At 35.8% G+C, this 19,435-nt stretch overlaps 1 protein-coding gene across 4 annotated transcripts in view; it reads right to left on the bottom strand.

Annotated features, from left to right (window-relative positions):
- LOC107166309 (serine/threonine-protein kinase MARK2-like) overlaps nt 1-11,162 on the bottom strand; it is a 51,007-nt gene extending 39,845 nt beyond the window's left edge. For 2 of the 4 annotated variants that reach the window (XM_089215774.1, XM_089215775.1), the window contains exons 1-2: nt 10,031-11,161; nt 7,818-8,933 (exon numbers count right to left, since the gene is read on the bottom strand). In XM_089215774.1, the coding sequence (XP_089071900.1) occupies nt 7,818-8,933; nt 10,031-10,570 (1,656 nt within the window). In that variant the 5' untranslated portion in view covers nt 10,571-11,161. Of the gene's footprint in view, nt 1-7,817; nt 8,934-10,030 lie in introns of all 4 variants that reach the window. The other 2 variants (XM_089215776.1, XM_015514907.2) reach the window with 2 other exon arrangements.
- Between the last annotated feature and the right edge of the window lie 8,273 nt (nt 11,163-19,435).

The raw sequence follows: 19,435 nt of genomic DNA, 5'->3' as shown, positions 1-19,435 counted from the left end.
TGGCGGCGGATACGTAAACACTAAACCGATAAAAATAACGCTGGTACGGCGGCGTTCTGTAAACGATAGCACTTTGTCGTCCGCACTGTCGTGGGTTGGGTAGGTCTTATAGGTCTCTTGACGAAGAGCGGGTGATGGCGGCAAGGCAAACACGACGCGCCCGAAATGCGCAAAATACACACATTACACGCCATGCACGGGAATACGATATATAATAAAAGTCATACAATATTTGCACAGTGGACGGGGGCGAGTAGACGTATAGTCGTTTTATAGGACACCACCGCCTCCGCACTGTGCGCTGCTATGTTTTACTTGTTTTGCCATTCGACAGGGGTGAAAAACAGTCATGAGATTTTCTGTGTTTCAGGGGTAGTATTTAGTTTGATTTGTTTTTGTTCACCACGTACATGGGCGCGGAAAAGGAAGATGCATTGAAACGCGACGAAGATTTTTGGGTGGATTCGATCGATCAACTATGGAGAAACAATATAAACGACCAGTGTTTAGCAGAAAGAGAGAGAGAATGAGAAAAAAGAAAGAGATAGAAACAAAGAGAGAAAAGGGACATATTGTAGACAGAAGGAGTGAAAGCGAAACTCCCGGAACCCACCCGGTATGCATACACACGCGATTACAAGCAACATGGGGCGCCTGGCAGTCGGGCCGAGGTTCACAATGTCGTGCGCGCACACAACAACGTGCTCGGTGGCGGCATTGTGGCGGTGCCGGCAACGGGGGTGGAGCTGGCGATGGCGGGGATGGTGGCATGGTCGGTGGCTTGGGGGCAGCGTAGAAAGGGACTATGAAATCGTGTCTGCACCGACAATGTTCACCCTCCGATGTCTACGGGCTAGTCGAGGTGTGTTTGTCGTTTTTATTCCGATTAAAGGGCGCAGGATAATTTTTTTTAAACAATTCCGATACCTACATCTTACGTTATTATTACTTGGAGACGCCGCGTGACTGGCAACGGCCTAACCAATCTATCCGCGAATCATTGTTGAACGACCGTGAAAGCACGTAAACTATATTGAGAAGGAGTGGATAGGACACGACTTCATAAATGCAATCAAGTGATCTGTGATCGGATTGACAGATAATCTAACCGCTACACTACCTTTACCGTGATAAGTGACAACTGATAACTCATCTCCGCATCTCAAAATCCAATGGCCGTAAAATGTAGTTGATGTCATATCAACTTTTTTATTATCCTTGTAACTACGAGTGTGTAACATGCATGCGTGTCGTCTGATAATACGTATAACAAGTTAAAACGGCTTCGGAAATAATCCAAACACAGCGTGATGAGTATGAACGATGACATAGTTTTGTCGCGTAAAAACATAAAACGGGGGACAAGTAAAAAAAAAAAAAAACGGAAACAAATTCATCATTCCGAACACAACTGAATCCCTCCGACATCGACCAGTGCACATCGCACTTATATACGCGCGTAATCTACTTAAGGTACTATATTATTATATAGACGTGCGATGAGTATACGACACTGCACCTACCGCAGAGCGGCGGTTAAATATTGCTGTTTTACGCGTGAAATTATAATAACGAAAATAATGTACAACTACAGGATATTATCATTATTATTATTATGGAGTAATATTTTTTTTAAGGTGGAGTACAGTTTAGGCACGTATTTAAAACTATACGGGCGACGCGCACGTACGAGTTATTTTTATTGCACGCGTATTATACAATAAGTCAATGAAAAAAAGTGTACAGACTGCCAATATCGATTTTTTAGGACGACTATCGTATAGGTACACCGTTGTCGGACGATCCATGGCGGCGGCAATATCGTAACGAAGGGTAATGTTTTTTTTTTCCTATTAAACAATGACCTACTCCGAAAAAACGAGCGAGGGGGAGCGAACATCGGCGGGGAAATACTATAATGCGAGTTTAAACCATTACACTAGCTCGGTCTGCTTTGTTTACCGCTAGCACACGAAACATGTACACACGGCGACCGATCGTTATTAACGACGAATTGTATAATATATTAAAATAAGTATATTTTTAAATAATAACAATAATTATAACATAAGGAGACGGCGGCGGCGACAACAGAGCGACCACGCGACCCACGTCAGCGGCGGCAATCGCGGTGTATGTATGTATATTGATTAGAAAGTTTCATTGACACCCTCTTCCTGTGTTACTCACTCGACCATGTCCCCCGACACAGATTCGGTGGCACACAACATAAAAAAAGATCCCCTGCGAGGGTCGCACGATGGCTTTTAGTTTACGTGGTGCATATTAAATTATTGTTTTGTACAGCGGCAGGGATGAAAAACGAGACTTGGTTTTATTCTAGTCCAAACCCGATTCGACTTTTTCACGAACGATACGACGAGGTCTGTCGAAAGTCAAAATCTCGAAGAATCCGTCTGCCGAAAGGCGTTGAGGACGATCACGAAACGGCTTCTTTTGGGTGACGTCATTCCGAACGCAATCAACACCGGCCACGTTGGAATTATAATAATATTGTACGCGCCCATTCCTCTCCCCGCCACTCCGAACACATTGTCGACCATTGGTCGGAGAAACCATACGCTGATTTTCGGATGTAAAAAAAAAAATTAAATTGGATAAAAATTACTTTAACTGTTATTGTTGTTGTTGATGTTTTTTGTTATCGTTAATAATTTTATGGATTCTTTGAAATCGATCAGCAGGAGTGGAAGAATAAACAAATTTACAGCGCTTTATAACATGTAATGTGCGAGCCCGCAAAATGAATAAAAAGTAAAATGAAGTTCAATAAATGTCGGCTGATGAGAGAATACCCAGGAATAAATAATAACTCAAGGATATTTCACATTCTCCACCGCCCTACAGTTTGACAGTTAGGTAACAAATGAGCCATAAAACAGTTTAGTGGAGTTTTAATCAAGCCACAGATCTCATTTACACTCAATGATACTGTGTCTGTGTGCATTAATTGATTGATATTTTTAGACATTTAATTTCGTGAGAATATACTTCATAGGTTTCACGCTATCGTGCACAACACTCGTCAACTTAAATTAGAATATAAAGTATAATATACAACGGAATTGTTGAAATAATAATTAAATAATTGTTGAAAATTGTCTTTCCATCTATTGACGTAAATTCATGGATTTATTCAAGCTAAACAACTAGTCATTTATACACTAATAAACTATAGTCCGGTTAAATCCTATTATACAATATGTATAGTAAAAATTCATATACGTTTTCTGTTCGATTAAATTTGAAATTTAATTATCGTTTTATCCCCAAATTGTATTCGACGGGAGCACGAGGCCAACCTCAATAATAACAATGTAGTAAAATTAAATAATGAAAAACACGGGCGTAATTCATCTCTTTTAATCCAATTTATAATCGGCTGGCAAAACAAATATGCACTTTGCACATATATTATGTTAACACGTTATATTCGATAACATTAATTGACCCTGAACTATGAGTGGATGTATTAAAAAATCTTTTTTTTTTATTAACTGTTCAATGTGTTGAAAATATTATGATAATCAATATTAGTAGTCCCAACATGTCAATTAATTCTGTCAAATACACGATACTTAAATACAAGTAAATTTACAAGCAGTTCAAGTAATTCCTTAGCCCAGTATTCGATTAATTATAATTTACAACCAATTAACCGAGATGATTATATGTGGTTTAAATTACAAAGTGTAACATTAAAAGCAAAAATCATACGAATTGAAAAAAAAGTATCGTAAGACCGTAGTCTGTGTTTAATACATATTTTGATCTTGTTTAATAAAATATTATGAAAGTTAAGATTTAAAACGTTTTATAGAAAACATAATATACACCTATGTGGTTATGTATTAAAATTAAAAACTTTCAAAACGCAAAGTTGAAACTGTTAGTTATTATCAAACAATCAATATTCATTATTATAAATGACGCATTATGAAAAAGTAAATCTGGAGATTTACTAGGTCAAAAATTGCAACAGACTGCCCATAATAATACCCATATAATTCTATATACTTTTGCTTGTTTAAAGAATATGAAAATTATTTTATTTTTTACATTATTCTGCGAGAATCTAAAGGAGAAAAAAAACAATATACACCTGTGAATTGTTTTCATGGCGATGGTATAATATAATAACCAGGCAACATACGTTTTTATTTTAATTCCGTTTTCAACCATACACATTAAGAAATGAGAATATTCAAACGTAAAAAAGAAATATTAATATTGCACATTCCAATAGTGTCGAGTCGCAACTATTTACCATAGGTACTATAATATTATACTTGAACACGGCATATTAACAGAGTATAATGATACTTAAACGAAATAAAAATAAAAAATAAATTTAAAGGTCTACAAAAATAAAATTAAGTGCTCGACGTATATGAGAACAAAAAACGGATGACATAATGGTGATAAAAGTTTTAATTTTTTTGAATTTGTATTAATCATACAAACGTGATGCGACACCGAGCGCGCTAATAAAAATTATGCGACGTTCATTCTTTTCCGGACTAATAGCAGAATGCACGTTATATTATTAATGTTTCATTCTCTAAAGCAACAAAAATGTAAAGGGCATCCAAGACGATGCAATCGTGCAATGGTGACGAGCATAACAGTATCATTGCGTTCAACAATAATATTATACCATGTTATACCTGCGACGTCCGAGGCGGAAATCAAAGATGTATAAAAAAAAAACCATTATTATACGTTAAGCAGACGAGTCGACCGCACGCGAAAATATTAAAATGCATGATGTAATAATATTATAATAAACTCATACATACAATTCACGAAAACCAGTCAAGTCGTTAATAATACCCGCCGCCCGAAAACCGGTCGCACGCCGCGCATTGTCGCACAACACTACAACGTCGTATAAAAGGAGTATTTTAGAGAAAAACCAATGCATTCGCCCAGACTAGATTAGAGGACCACGCGCAAATTCCTCACTCACCCCCTCCGACCATTCACACTCACACACGTAATATTATAATTATTACTATGACCCCCATCGACCTAACCGTTGGTTGAGTAAAAAATTATAGGTATGCAGAAAACGTCTCAGGCGCTCAGTAAGGCGCAGTTTAGTCCGTTTAAATATTATTCAAATCGTTATTATCATGTTTTTGTATTTTTAATGATGCGTGGCTGCGATGACCTTGACGGAAAACGACGACAATCGACAATGCTTAGAACGCAATAATAATAATAATAAACACAGCAATAATCGTATATGATATACCTCTAATATTATTATTTATTGTGTTATGTGGTGCATACGTGCGGCTAATGCATTGCAACATTGCTGCACTGGCCTACTAAAATATCATTGCAGCTCACCTAACGTGTTTTCACGTGCGATGACTCAACAAACCGCGGCCGCCGGCAACCTTTGACTAAGGGTTTAATGCAATTTAAATTGAGCGGATGTTTCGAATGGGCAATAAAAAAAAAGTACAACTTTGTGCGACTCGCGCGCACTTAAAACGACAACGACTGCGTGGCGCGGCGCGGCGGCAAAGCGAATGAGTGCTTTTGATTGAAAGGCGACCGACCGCGCGCGACAAACGTCGTTGTTGTTCGCCGAACACAAACGCGTAATGGCATTAAAGACCTTTAAAAGTTTAAAACACGATTACACAACTTGGCTGAAACGGTAATATATTATATCATATTAATATTGTTACGTAGTGTGCAGTGCCCGTGTCGTCGAATATATTATTAATATTGTGTCGTCGAGGCACAGAATAAAAAACGCCACCGACGTTGTCGTCGTTGCGCGGTGGTCAGCGACACGCCCGCCGTACGTACGATCCGTGTGTGTAATATTATAAAATTATTATAGTTGTGGCGACGTGTGCCAAAAATAAAAACTTCTCCCCTTTCCGATTGCCAAACGCAATCGTGGTATCCCTGTTTTACCTATAATCGGAGCGCGGCGCGCACCGCACACACACGATTGCGATATGACGGGCGTCACCACCGCGACGACTACGGACGCAGCGAAAAACTCGGTAGCGCGCGCACGCACACGCAGGTGTAATATCTATTTCTAGAAATAGTTTTTGAGAACATTTTAGGGGAAAAAACGGTCGTGACTAATTTAACGGCGCATTGTGTGGCAGAAATGACGGCTATCGTTTGTCGAAAATCGTCCAACGGAGACGATAATTTATCACCATGCTTCATAACAAATAATAATAATAAAAATAATTGATATCAATAATAATCGCCAAGAGAAAAATAAAATATTATAATATTTTAAATATTTACGTGCACAACTAGATTTTAGACATTGGTTGCCAACGTCAAGAGAATGTACACACACGTGGACGCACGCACGCACGTACGCTCACGATATGCGTGTGGTATAAGTAATAAGTATGTTATTATTACGATTTTACATAATCAATATGGGCACAGGCCAATATACATACTACAAACACACACACACACACACACACACACGCCTCGGTAGCCGGCATAACTCACGCGCGCACACACGCGCAGGCACTCGCCACAAAACAACACACAAGTCATATGTACTAATAAAAATCAATCCAACTTCTTCTTCATCTTCGGTGCCAGAACTCATCAGATTAAGATAAATAATATTATATTCGTTGCTAGCGGTTAACACGTGTTGTGTTCGTTCGGTGCCCGTCAAAACATTTGGGACGGGCAACGCAAAAAACCGCAATTCTATCACACTCGTCGTCATCCATCCGCGCGGTTATGGATAAAACGTGATACTGGGAAATGTTTCACCTACGACGGACGATATCAAAAACAGATATTTGTAGCGTTAACTATGTCTAATCTCGCCGCCCGAGGTCTAACATTCACAATAGTAATAATGTGTTTACCGTAAAAACACATTAATGATATATTTTTTTCAAAATATTATCAGTTATTGCCTAGATTCTCGTTTATAAAGGTCAATAAATATTATATTATCTTTGCGAGGCCGATTAGTATGCGACACGTTTTAAATGCAACACACATGAACGTACGTTGCACGTTGTTTATTTTAGGCACTGCAGCGCTCTCTCAATTTCCGTATTTTATATTTTTCGAGCTACCCGACGAGAACAACAACAACACTCGAGAGAGGGATTTCGTAATGCACCACCATAGGGTCCGTCCCATGTTGCCATGTAATAAACGGGTTTACAAAGCCGATAGTAGTCCACTCTTTATGTATCTGCATTATTTACACGAGTGAACGATAAGAGGGCAAAAACAAGGTACACGAAACTACGACAGTAATATTATCAATTCGTTATCTGGACGCCGTCGCCACTCAATGTCATAATTAATAAGACCAGCACTAGACGACCGCTACTCGTCCGCCACCTGTCCTGTCAACCATCAGTGCAGGTCGATCGAAACCTACGACAGACCTCTAAACCACCGAGATGGGGCGGAGAGGGATGGTGGCAAGAGCTTAACGAAGTGTTGTAAATTGCATTACTTGTAATCAAAACGTACGGTTGCGCAACATTGGTGGCAGTGACGTACATCTAATTTCCACGTATCCCATTCGCTCTACCATCATCGACCGACCACCGAGTCGCCCCCCCCCCCCCATACCGTGTCACGTTTTTGATATTGGAGAAACACGCGAGCTACAGCAGGGGGATGATGAAAACCATAGCATTTTAGTCTTTATTGATTTAAATGAATAAATAGATATTTCGATACACGCGCGCGCGCCCGCACGAAACCCGAAATAAAAAACCAATTATTTTTTGTCGCGCCAATTCTTTCCTGTGGCTTACCGGTGTCGCGGTGGACGGCACTGCCGTTGATCGTTGTTGTTGTCTTGGCCTGTTGGTGCCAGCGGTCGAGGATGCGCGATGTTTCTGTTGCTGTCTGGGTGACGACGACTGTCTACCGGCGGCAGACGATTTGGTCGCTGCCGCCTGCTGCTTGTGTTTGACCGGCTTGGCCGTATGTTGTGCCGCCGGTGGGTTGGTGCCGGTGTCCGAACTAGTGTCGGCCGAAGACTTGCGTCGGAACGCCTTCAGCCAACCCAACCGCTTAGAATGGGTTTCCGCGGCCCTGGAGCCCACTTTGTCTTTTTTTCCGTCACCACCGCTGCCGTTTCCGCCACCAATGGCCCGCTGCTGCTGGTGCTGCTGTTTGTGGCCACCATCGTCGGCCGTCGACCCCGTCTTTTCGACCGCGCAGTCGTTCTTGGGAGTCAGTAGCTGGTGCTTGGCCTCGTGCTCTCTTTCTAGCTTCTTCAGCTGTGACTCAACCATGGTCAGCTCGTTGAGATTACTCTCGATCATCGGCAGGCCGGCCGGCAGTCGATCGCTGTCCGTGTCGCTGCTGCCACTTGACGAAGACAGTGGCGGTTTAGGGGACCGTTTGGTTGAGGACACCATCACTGACGGCTGGTCGTCAATCTGAACGTGCTGCACTCTGAACCGGCTTTTCTTGACCGGCACCGCGGTCGCAGTAGTTCCGGCCGCGGCCATAGCAGTTGCCGTGGCGGTCGGCTTCTTCGATATCGCGTCACCGCCGGCTTTCAACTCTCCTTGATTCCGGGCCGACCTCTGCAATGTGTGCTTCAGCTTGTCCGGCGCAAACTTGGCCCAAGCCGTCGACTTCCAGACGTCGTCCCACGTGCGCATGGTGAGCTTGAACCTTGATTCCATAATGGATTTCTTACTCCGTAACCGGATCAGCGGCGTACCGTCCTTGGTGGTCAATATACCATGGTCGGGGTTGGCGGGTGACCGCCGTAAGCCACCGTCTTCGTCGTCGGCATGGCCGTCGTCTTCGGCCGAAGATTTGTCGGCGTTTTCGTCGGCACCGTCCTGTTGCGATGGCGATGGTCGCGACAGCTCGTCCTGCCTCTGTTGTTCCTTTTCACCATCGTCGTTACCCTAACCGGAAATACACGTGGTCAATATACACATCGTGTGTTTCGATGCGATCGCGCAATCGCACACGTAAACACATGTATTTATAATGGTGTGTATGGCAAAACACACATTATATAGACTCGTTGGAAACAAGTGGTCTTACGGGCCATCGCCGCCGCCGTCGCCACCGATTACGACGACGTCGTAGCTGGCTCGGAAAACAAAAACAATACCGTCGACCGTGATATACGCATAATAATATTGTACCATTTATTTCATAGCACCGATTACACATACATTATGTGTATTGTACTATTGTAATTTGTATTGAACGCGCGTCGAAACGGTTTCAAACGAATAATACAGCAGGTGTCATAATTAGTAGATAATGACGTCCAAGGCCGCAGAACTTGACTACCGGTGTTACGCGGGTATTATGATTTCGTTTAATGCCGAGAGTGACGGTATCTCGGTGGCTCAAGTTTTCGAGTGAATTATTACAACGGCAAACGATTAGTCGAAGATTATTGTCACGATCGCATGGCGTGCATGTGCAAAAGAGAACGTTACGCCGTCGGTATTTTTTTAATTTTTTTATTATAAGATTTGCGTGTCACAACAACGTTGGCGGCGGCGGCGGTATTTGTGTTTCTCATTAGCGATCTCGAAATATGTCTCTATGACGTTGAGCGTTAACTTTGCAATACTATAAATATGGTATTACTGCAAAACTCAACGGTTTGGAAAATTGAACTCGAAGCTTGGAATAACGTTAACTGTATTATTTTAACTGTTATACTACTTCACAACTACAACAACTACTGACTAAAAAAGCAACTACGAAAATTCCGCCTCGGCGAGATGATAAGGGACAAAGGGTCAAAAATACTACGCCGTCGTCGTGTCCACTCAAGTTTTATCATGATTGATATAGTCGTTAACGGGACGGAGTAATCGTGGTTTAGATAATTGACGGGCGAAAAACTAATTTTTGTGAGTAGCATGGGCTGGAGTGTGGCTGGGGGGGGGGGGGAGTGAAGAAAAAATTGTCTCCCAAACCACAACAATTTATATAATTTCCAACGAGTCTATTCGTGTAATGTCGTACGGGTTAATACCTCTTCCGGATTTTGATCGAAAATCCGTTCCAATTGCTGTTTGGCCGGCGAATAACCGCCACTGTCGATGAGGACGGGCCCACAGGTCTGGGTCTGCTGTTGGTCGTGCTCGGCACTGGTTGTCTGGTAGCCGCCGCCACCACCTTCGGCGTTACGGTGGTCGTCTACGTCGTCATCCGACAACCGTTCTTCGGCCAAGTTCTGCACCTCTTTGGACTTCGAGTCCAAAGGCTTAAACAGGTCGCGGACGCTGACCTTGCGAGACGGGTCGGCCATGTCCAAGTACGGTCCGACGGTCTGCGTGCAATCGTTGGAAAATCTAGTGTTGATGTCGTTCACCAAGGTCGTGGCTTTGGCGGCAACCGTCTCGACGGCCGTGTCCTCTTCGTCGCCGGAGTCCTCCTCTGCAACTGCCAGTAAGTTGTCGCATTCCTTGGACTTGGCACCGAGCGGCACGAACAGCTCGTCCAGGTTCACCGGGTTCCGGCGGTCCAGCACGGGACCACATGTCTTGCTGTAGTCGTCGTCGTCGTCCATCATCGTCGCACCGCCGTACGACAACGCCAGCGATAAGATAACGATACGCGGGGTGTGGCGGTTGATGGATGACGGTTGGTGTGTGGTCCTCAAACGTACGTCTCGCACGACTACGAAAGTATCGACGGACACACGTCCGCCAGATTTTTCATAACACCTCGGTCATTCGTGACCAATGTTGTATGATGTCGCCCCGTCAGTCCTCAATATCAAATATATTATATGTCTTGAAGTGCAAAAACGAAAACGAGACAGAGAGAGGCACACGCACACACACAAACGCCGACAGATAACAGAGAGTGTATGTATGCCTTATCGAATTCAAAACGGTCGACGAAAAATTAAACGTGCTCACGCCGATGCCCAGTTCGCCACTGATGGTCGCGACCGACGGGAACTCGAGGCGTCGGCCGATGGGGTCTTGGTGCACGCAAATTGTGTCACGCGAACCAACACGCATGCACACACACACATACGGTAATAACTGCGTCAGAGCGCGAGCGCCGCCCGCGAACGGTTCACACAATAAACGTGACGCGCGAGATAAACACACACACACCGACTACAACTACGCACAGCGTGTGTGGAAACGGACTGCTGCTGCTGCTGCCGCCCGCCGCCGACGCCGCCTTCGAGCAGTCGGTCGGTCGGTCGGTCGTCGTACGGACTCGTCGCCGCCGCCGCCGCTGATAACACGCGCGCCACCATAGCAGCACGCCGTCGCGGTGATACCAAGGCGGCACACCGAGCGCGCGCTCGGTCGCCGGGATGGCGGTGGCGATCCGCGCGCCCGCCCGCCCGCCCGACAGCTGCAGTGTGGCAAACAACTATTATGATTATAATAATATAATATAATATTATTACTATTACTATTATCACAACGACACGAACCATTTTCGATTTTCCACATCGCATACGACGTCATAACATTTTTTTATTTGTCGTCGACGTTGTTTTATTGATGTGTAATATGACAATATAGCAATAATAATAAAATATGTAACTCGTCAAGTAATCGTCAACGTTATACGAATATTCTGAGTATAGCCTAAATAATAATAGTATGACATTGTGTAATATTTAACAATAATATAATATAATGGTGGTAGCGCGCGCGTGTTTTTTGCTTGTATGTGGATCACTTCGATTTCCCACGGTGATGTAACGACGATAATAATTCGGTTTTCTACTACGCTCAATTTTTTAATAACATTATATACAACAGTTATTATACCATGATAATTGATGATATTAATTATTACATTGTTATAATATTCCATTCCACTGCCGCGCCGGAGATGATGTAGTATACGTTTATTCAATATAAACGCGGCATTAAACTATAATCTAATAAAATTGTGCAAACACATTATATAACGAGCTTAAAATGTATTCTCGTTTGGTATTTTGTATTAAACTCGCGTGATTGTGTATACACCAGTCATTCGCATTTATGTTTCGATGATATTGAATCGAGTGTGTATGTTAGTGTGTGTTAAGTGCATCTTATGAGAAAAATTCGACGCAAATGTGGCAATAAGAGATTATAACTCTTGTAAGTGCAAAACAGAAACCGATTAAAAACATAAAACAGAGATAGTAATATACTGTTATTCATAATTAGTGTTATACTTAGTAGTATAGAATTTAAAAGTAATATACTATTCTATTCTATGCAGTAACTGCTGTAACTTATACAACACCGGTTGTAAATAGTAAATACTATACCAATAATTCACACACGAGATGTCTAACTTTTAAACTAATTAAAACGAATGATTTTGTTATACATTTCATATGTATTGGTTTTTTCCTGGCTTTTCATCTGAAGTCAAAGGGGACAAGCGTTTTTAATATCAATACATCATATACTAAATATTAAAAGGTTATGAAACGCTGTTGAGTTATAAATTATAGCGCTTTAACCCATCGCGCATCGTTATATTTATCTGAGTCTAAACTTTAAACTACATATACTTAGGTATAATAGTCTTAATTTATGTGTCAATGTACTACTGTGGATGTAGCCAGAAAATACAAACAGATTAACACGACTTTTAGCTTATAAGGTAGATCTATGTTTTTTAACATATTATTCACAAACACAAAACCGTCAAAACCCATTATTTAATGTAAAAAATAAAATAACTAATGGCCTTTGTTGCCGAAGTTGTAAATTATCAATAAAAAAAAAAAAAAACCCATTATTATTTACTAATGAACCGATGAAATAGTGGACAATTGTTTTAAGTTTAAATATAATATGTGTGATCAAAAAACCAATTCTTAATGGTGACTTAAGTGTGCTGAATTTATAGATAATTGTACAAATAAATTTCAATTGCTTCTATATGATAACCAAAGTTAAGTCATTTAAAAATAACAGTATTAATTGTAGTTAAGAAATTAAAATTAAATTTTATTTTGATAAACAAATACTCAAATTAATTTTATGTAATGGCTTTCATAACTGAATAAGTACCTGTGATGGCATTTTAGTTTTAAAAATGTCATTGGAGTTCTTAATAATTGAAGTACCTAATTTAATGCTTATGAATTAAGAAACGATAGGATTTTACATGAATATTTAATTACAGTTATCGATCAGTTTAGTAGTTTCTACAAAACATAAGGTAATAATCTGGTTTTTTCATTCAAACGAAACAATTTATGTATGCTCTAAAAGATTAATTTTTCTAATTGCAATAGAATAACTAATAACCTTATAAAACTGATGATAATATGTATATTGTATAAACATAACAACCCTCGTATAGAGTAAATAATGAAATAATTTTTGTGATGGTATAAACTAATACAGGCCCTTGAATTTTCAAATATTTGCCTAAAAAAACACGCAAAAATACCATCAAATTTATATTTATTGTAATTTTCAAGGTACAACATCATTATATTTATCATTTGTGCGTGACATTTAGCAGATAATTAGAAAATGTTAACATGCAAGGAAACATTTCGTCTAATAAAAAATGTAGCAATTAACATAGAATTTTTAAAATTTTAAAAAAAAGCAATATTAAAAATGTGTACATTTTCAATCCACAAAACATTTATATTGTACGATATTGTTGAATAAAATGTCATGAGAAATCAGATAAAACGCATTTTTCTGATTGCGAATGATCTACAACACAATTAAGCAAGTAATTAAACATATACTGCTATATAAATTAGCATAATATGCATACGCAATCCGAAAAAAATGTATTTTGAAAAATATACCACCAAAGCTAACTTTCTTTTGCACTCATATTACGCTTAACGTGGGCGAATAGGTGGAAATTGGATTGCCGAAGGCGCTAATTATTTTACATAATTTCAATAATCTAGGTCATATAAAGTATCACGTGTCCATGCAAGAGAATTAATAAACTTAAACGTGTTGCACGGATTTATACAGTTAAGTCGAACACTTAACGTTGAAGTAAAATTGTTTTTATTTTCTGTCACGGATGACTCTTCCAACGTTTGTATATAACATCAAAGGTGGGTATTACCCAGTAAACATTTTTGAACTTAACAAGTTGGTTAATGAATAACTTATTCAAGTTACTCCTTGATTTAATAATTTAGTCGAAACAACAAACGTGTAATAATTGCCGAAACCACCATAATAGCAAGTTTGCAATAACAATGATTATTACTGCTGTATAGGATGCGATTTCAATAAAATATAAGTTATAACTTAAAAACAAAAAATATGAAAGCTGCACGATCACTAAGTGTAACTCATGTGATAATTAAAATAATTTAAGCTGATACCTCTCTCCATATTCACTTTAAATTTAAAGAGTTAAATGCATTATTACTAAACTCTTAACTGATAATTTAACGTTCTGTACATTGACTACTTTAACTACATTAACTAACTCGAGTTAAATGTTTTTTTATTAATTTGCCCACCTTGACTTATCAATACAACGCACTCGGTTCAGGAGGTCAACGACGATTCCGAAAACTTCTAATCGGTTTTGCATAAATTAATAGCCTTTGATAACTTTTTAGCATGTACTTTAGTTCTATTAAAAATATGAATGCATTTAAGCGAATTTGCGACAGAATTGCAATTACGAATAATTATTTTACAGTTGAATTTAGAAGTTATATTTAAGATTTTATTAGCCAGTGCTCATACGTATTTAAAAATTAAACAAAATAAAAAAAACTAAATACAACCCTGGTTTAATTAGGTAGTTATCAAATTTAATTTAATAATCGTTTGGTTTCTTTTACTCAACACGGAATTATAGTTTAGGTACCTAAAGGTTATAGGTATACATATAGATCACAATTAATTACATAATATAGCTTTAAATATGATTAATTAGTAATTTTGAAACAATTTTAGAAAATTATGGGTATAATCAATAATATGTGTAAAGTGTAACGCCTAATTGTTAAATTAAAATCTAAAAAATTAAAAACAAAAACAAATTTAATTGACACCATAAATTGAAAACGAGCTAATCATTACAATGCGACAAATTCCAAGATGTAAACTAGTAGCATGATGACCTTGTTTACTGATAAAAGATAAATCAACTCGACAACTATTTGAAGTAATACATAGTATAAATGAGAATTTCCAAATACGATATTGCAACAGATAATGATTTTTTTCTAATCAATCTCTGTCGCAATTTGCAACACTTGCAAGAACTGACCACAAATGTAAATTTAAACAAAGGGTTATTTTAAGGGTTTCCTAATAATAACTCTAAAACTTTATCAGAGTAATTACTAATTAACACTATTTATGTGAGGCCATGAGGGTGGGATGATGATTAATGGACAAGTATAATAAAACTATAGGTACTACCTATACATATATAAAATTAGTAATTATAAATTAAAAACTCTTATATATTTTATTAACAAATCCGATTTTAAATCAATACAATTTATAATTTGCAGATAACAATGCTGAAATGTATATTTGCATATTTGAATATTTCTCAATAAATTAATATGAGTTAGTAGGTAATTAACTATTTTTTATTAAATTAATATAATTTAGATAAAATGTATGTTGTAATTTTATTTTAAAAACACTTTTGTGATTTTACTAACACTAAGTTTACGAGAAACTATCAAAAATTACATATACCCTAAATAAGTGAAATAATTAATGAAGAAATGAGTGGATGAAATAAAATTGAGAAACAGTCAGTTTTAATCAAAATATAAAAATAGATCTGTCATCGTCAAATTGTATCATGTTACATCGTAAGAAGTGTTAAAAACATTGGAGTAATAGTACACAAAAAATATGCAACGTCACTTTTCATCACAATGGTTCAAAATAAAGTAATATCAAGACTTCACTGAATAATGAGAATGATTAAAGTGTACAATATTATATTTTTATTTTACTTTAATTTAATTTTAACTAGTCAACACATAATATTCATGACATAATAATTATTTTTAAAGAAGATACATACTTAGTGATAAGGAATAATAATACAAAAATATGAATCTGTTAATTTTTAAAAACCAAACTATTATTATAAAATTAAAACAAAATTTTTTATTGTCAATATTAATGTTGATTACGTGAAAAATTTGTAAAACGGTAAAAAGTCATTCTTATTAATTGAAGAATCTAGAAAATAAAGTATCCATATTCCATATTCTAATGTAATCAACTCATATATATATATAAAGCGTAATCTTTTTAAAAAAATAACGGACATTAATGATTTTAAAATTATAATGGTTTTTGCATGTATGATAAAACTACATCGTGATAGAGGTATGTACTTTTATTATGTAAATCCTTGTTGAAAATTGTAGCTAAAAAGTACTAATAAAATTTCACAATATATTATAACAATACTATAAGTAGATATAAATTCTAACTATAACTATAAGTATTAAGGGGCGCATGTAAACTCCACCGATTGCGACCTTTTTAGACCCTTTTTCATGTAAATTCCACCGGTACGTTTATTTTACCTGAAAAAAAAAATGTAAACTCCACCGGTACATTTTTTTTACCAGAAAAAAAAATGTAAACTCCACTTATATCATACAAATATACGATTAAATTATAATATTATATCTATTGTATTTCAATACAATAATTATAAAAAAAATCATATAAAAATCAAATAGAAATAATAGAAAAATATATAATTATTAACATTATAACGTAAGTAATACGTACCTGCATAATTTATGTAAAGATTTATTATTTATATATATTTTATTCAGATACATATATTTTTTTTACACAATATTAATATAAATAATATAATAATAATTGAATATCTAATAGAGCTTTTGTAAAGATATGTATATTTGAATTTTTATATGGAATTTACGTGCTTTCAGGTCAAAAATAAGTATCGGTGGAACATATTTGTAATATAACAGTTCTGAATAAAGAAATCTTAAAAAATAAAAATAAATGTTTTACCGCTAAGAGATATTTGTATTTTATTCGAAAAAGCCTTACCAACGCGAACTAATGCAAAATTGTATTTCAAATCGAAATTCAAAACTCTATTTAAAAAAAGGTTTCCATCATCGCCGTCTAATACTTTATGCAATCGTAGTACCTACTTATTCCCAAAAGTCCTTTTCTCCATCATTTTTCTGTCGCATACGAAAAAAGTTGACACTGAGTAATACCTACGTGTTCCAGACATTGATCCATATTGGAAATGTGAGTTACCTAATACCGCGGTAAATACAGTACAACATATTTCGATACATATGGAAGCTTTTATAAACTTATAAATAGTGCATATTTTATGACTAGAACCAGGAAAAATTATACTACTGAGAAACAAGTGTTGAGTTATTAAAGTATTATTTTGTGATAATAGTTTTTAAAAGGTTTTTTTGCCGAGAGTTAAAACTGTGACTCACGACTCACGAGTACAAATTGAAATCAATGAGTATAAAAAATGTTGAAACAATAAAAATTATAAAAATTGTAGGTACGACAAAAACTCATAAAAGGCATAATAAGTTGATAAGATTTCCGAGCAGCAAGGTTTCATCATAGTCATACAACGTAGGTTATCATTTTTATACGTCAATCGGAAATCGGAATGTTACTCTAACTATTTAATTATTAACTTTAAGATAGATTTTATCGTGGTTAACTATCATTATTATCTATAAAATATAATAATTTTCTGATATTTATTATTTTACTAAATGAAAATGAAAATTGTATATTAAATATTATAAGATCTATTCCGAGTATAAATTTAAACTTGGGTGATTAAACTATAATAATAATAATAATAATAATAATAACAATAACAATAATGTAGTTACTGATTATGAAATCTTAAAAAGCATAATATTTAAATGAAATGAATAAATTTATTTTATTATCTACAACAAAACTATATAGCAATATTGCAAAACAATTAATTTTATTATTATTTTGCTCAAGGTAACTAATACAGTGTAGTTAATGTTTTAATTCTTCTAGATAGCGCTAGTGAATATAATTAATAATAATACATTAATTAAATAAATTGTATTTGTATTGCTTATGAAACAAAAATAAAAACTGGGGATCTACCTCTAACTTACGGTTTAATAGTTTTTAAGTGAATCTTTAAAAGCTCATTGATACGGATGTGATAAATTTTAATTCAATAATTATTCAGTATAGAAGAATAACAATTCTTATTGAACACGATTCTCAGTCACTAATACTAGATTATGGAGTTGTATAACATATTTATATTACTATTAGCAATATGGTAGGTTAAAATTATTTTATTTTTTCTTTAAATTAATTAAGGGTGAACACCCTGTATTAAACATGTGACATATTTCGATTTTTATTGCATTTAAAAAACTGTTCTAAAATCTCTAAAAATATTACAATAAGTATATAAAGTTTATTTTTGTGATTTAAAATCATATATTATAGCAAACTATTTCCTAAACATTTTAACAACACTATTATATTATATAAGCAACATCAAATATATGGTAAGGAATATTTTAGGAGTTTATTAATTTTATAAAATAACATTTTTTTATTATATATTATTATATAATTTAAATTTACTGAATTCATTAACTTTTAAGATCATAAACTAAACTTAAAATTAAGTTATAAGAAAAACAAATTTAAAATACTTTTAAGATTTTAAACTTTCGAGAAAATTGAAGAGAACTTTTTATAATATAATTGTATACCTATAAAAATATTATTATTATGCTAACTCATATTATTACTAATTGAAAAATTTAAAATAATGAATAAACAGGAATAGTTAAATGGCGTTTAACAAATAAAAAAGTATATACAATTATGCTAATAAATAACCTAGATTATTGCAAAAAGTGCATATACACATAAAATATTAATAATATAGTATCGCCTATAGAAATAATCTATAGTTAAGTACCTACTATGCGCGCGCAACTATAAAACCGTCAACCGTCAACCGTCAACCGATCAATCATGACCTATCTCCGAAATGCATTTTAACCATATTTAAATCTCAATCGTATAATTCTCAAATTTGTTTAGTGATTTTTTAAAAAAAAATACACACAATAGAAATATATAAGAAAAAAATACATAATAATATTGTAATTAAATCGAAAATCCATAAAAACCAATAACATTTTATTTGGTACACTGAGAATCTAAAATAAAATTCATATACGAATATTGATTTATATAAAAGTATTAAATTTAAATTTTCGGAAATTTTTATGTTTTTTTAATAAATGCAATGAATAAACCAACATAGTTTTCATTTTAAACACTTATGACAAAAAATTTTTTTTCATTATTTTTTTTCGTCTTAATTTAGTTGGTTTTCAAAAACTATTTATTACGAATATCATCTACATATTTTA

Source organism: Diuraphis noxia, unplaced genomic scaffold, assembly GCF_037042655.1.
Source record: "Diuraphis noxia isolate RWA-SAM2 unplaced genomic scaffold, SU_Dnox_SAM2 contig0001, whole genome shotgun sequence".
NCBI classification, from domain to species: domain Eukaryota; kingdom Metazoa; phylum Arthropoda; class Insecta; order Hemiptera; family Aphididae; genus Diuraphis; species Diuraphis noxia.
Note: the sequence above shows the minus strand (reverse complement) of the source record. Positions and strands in the feature narration are given on the sequence as shown.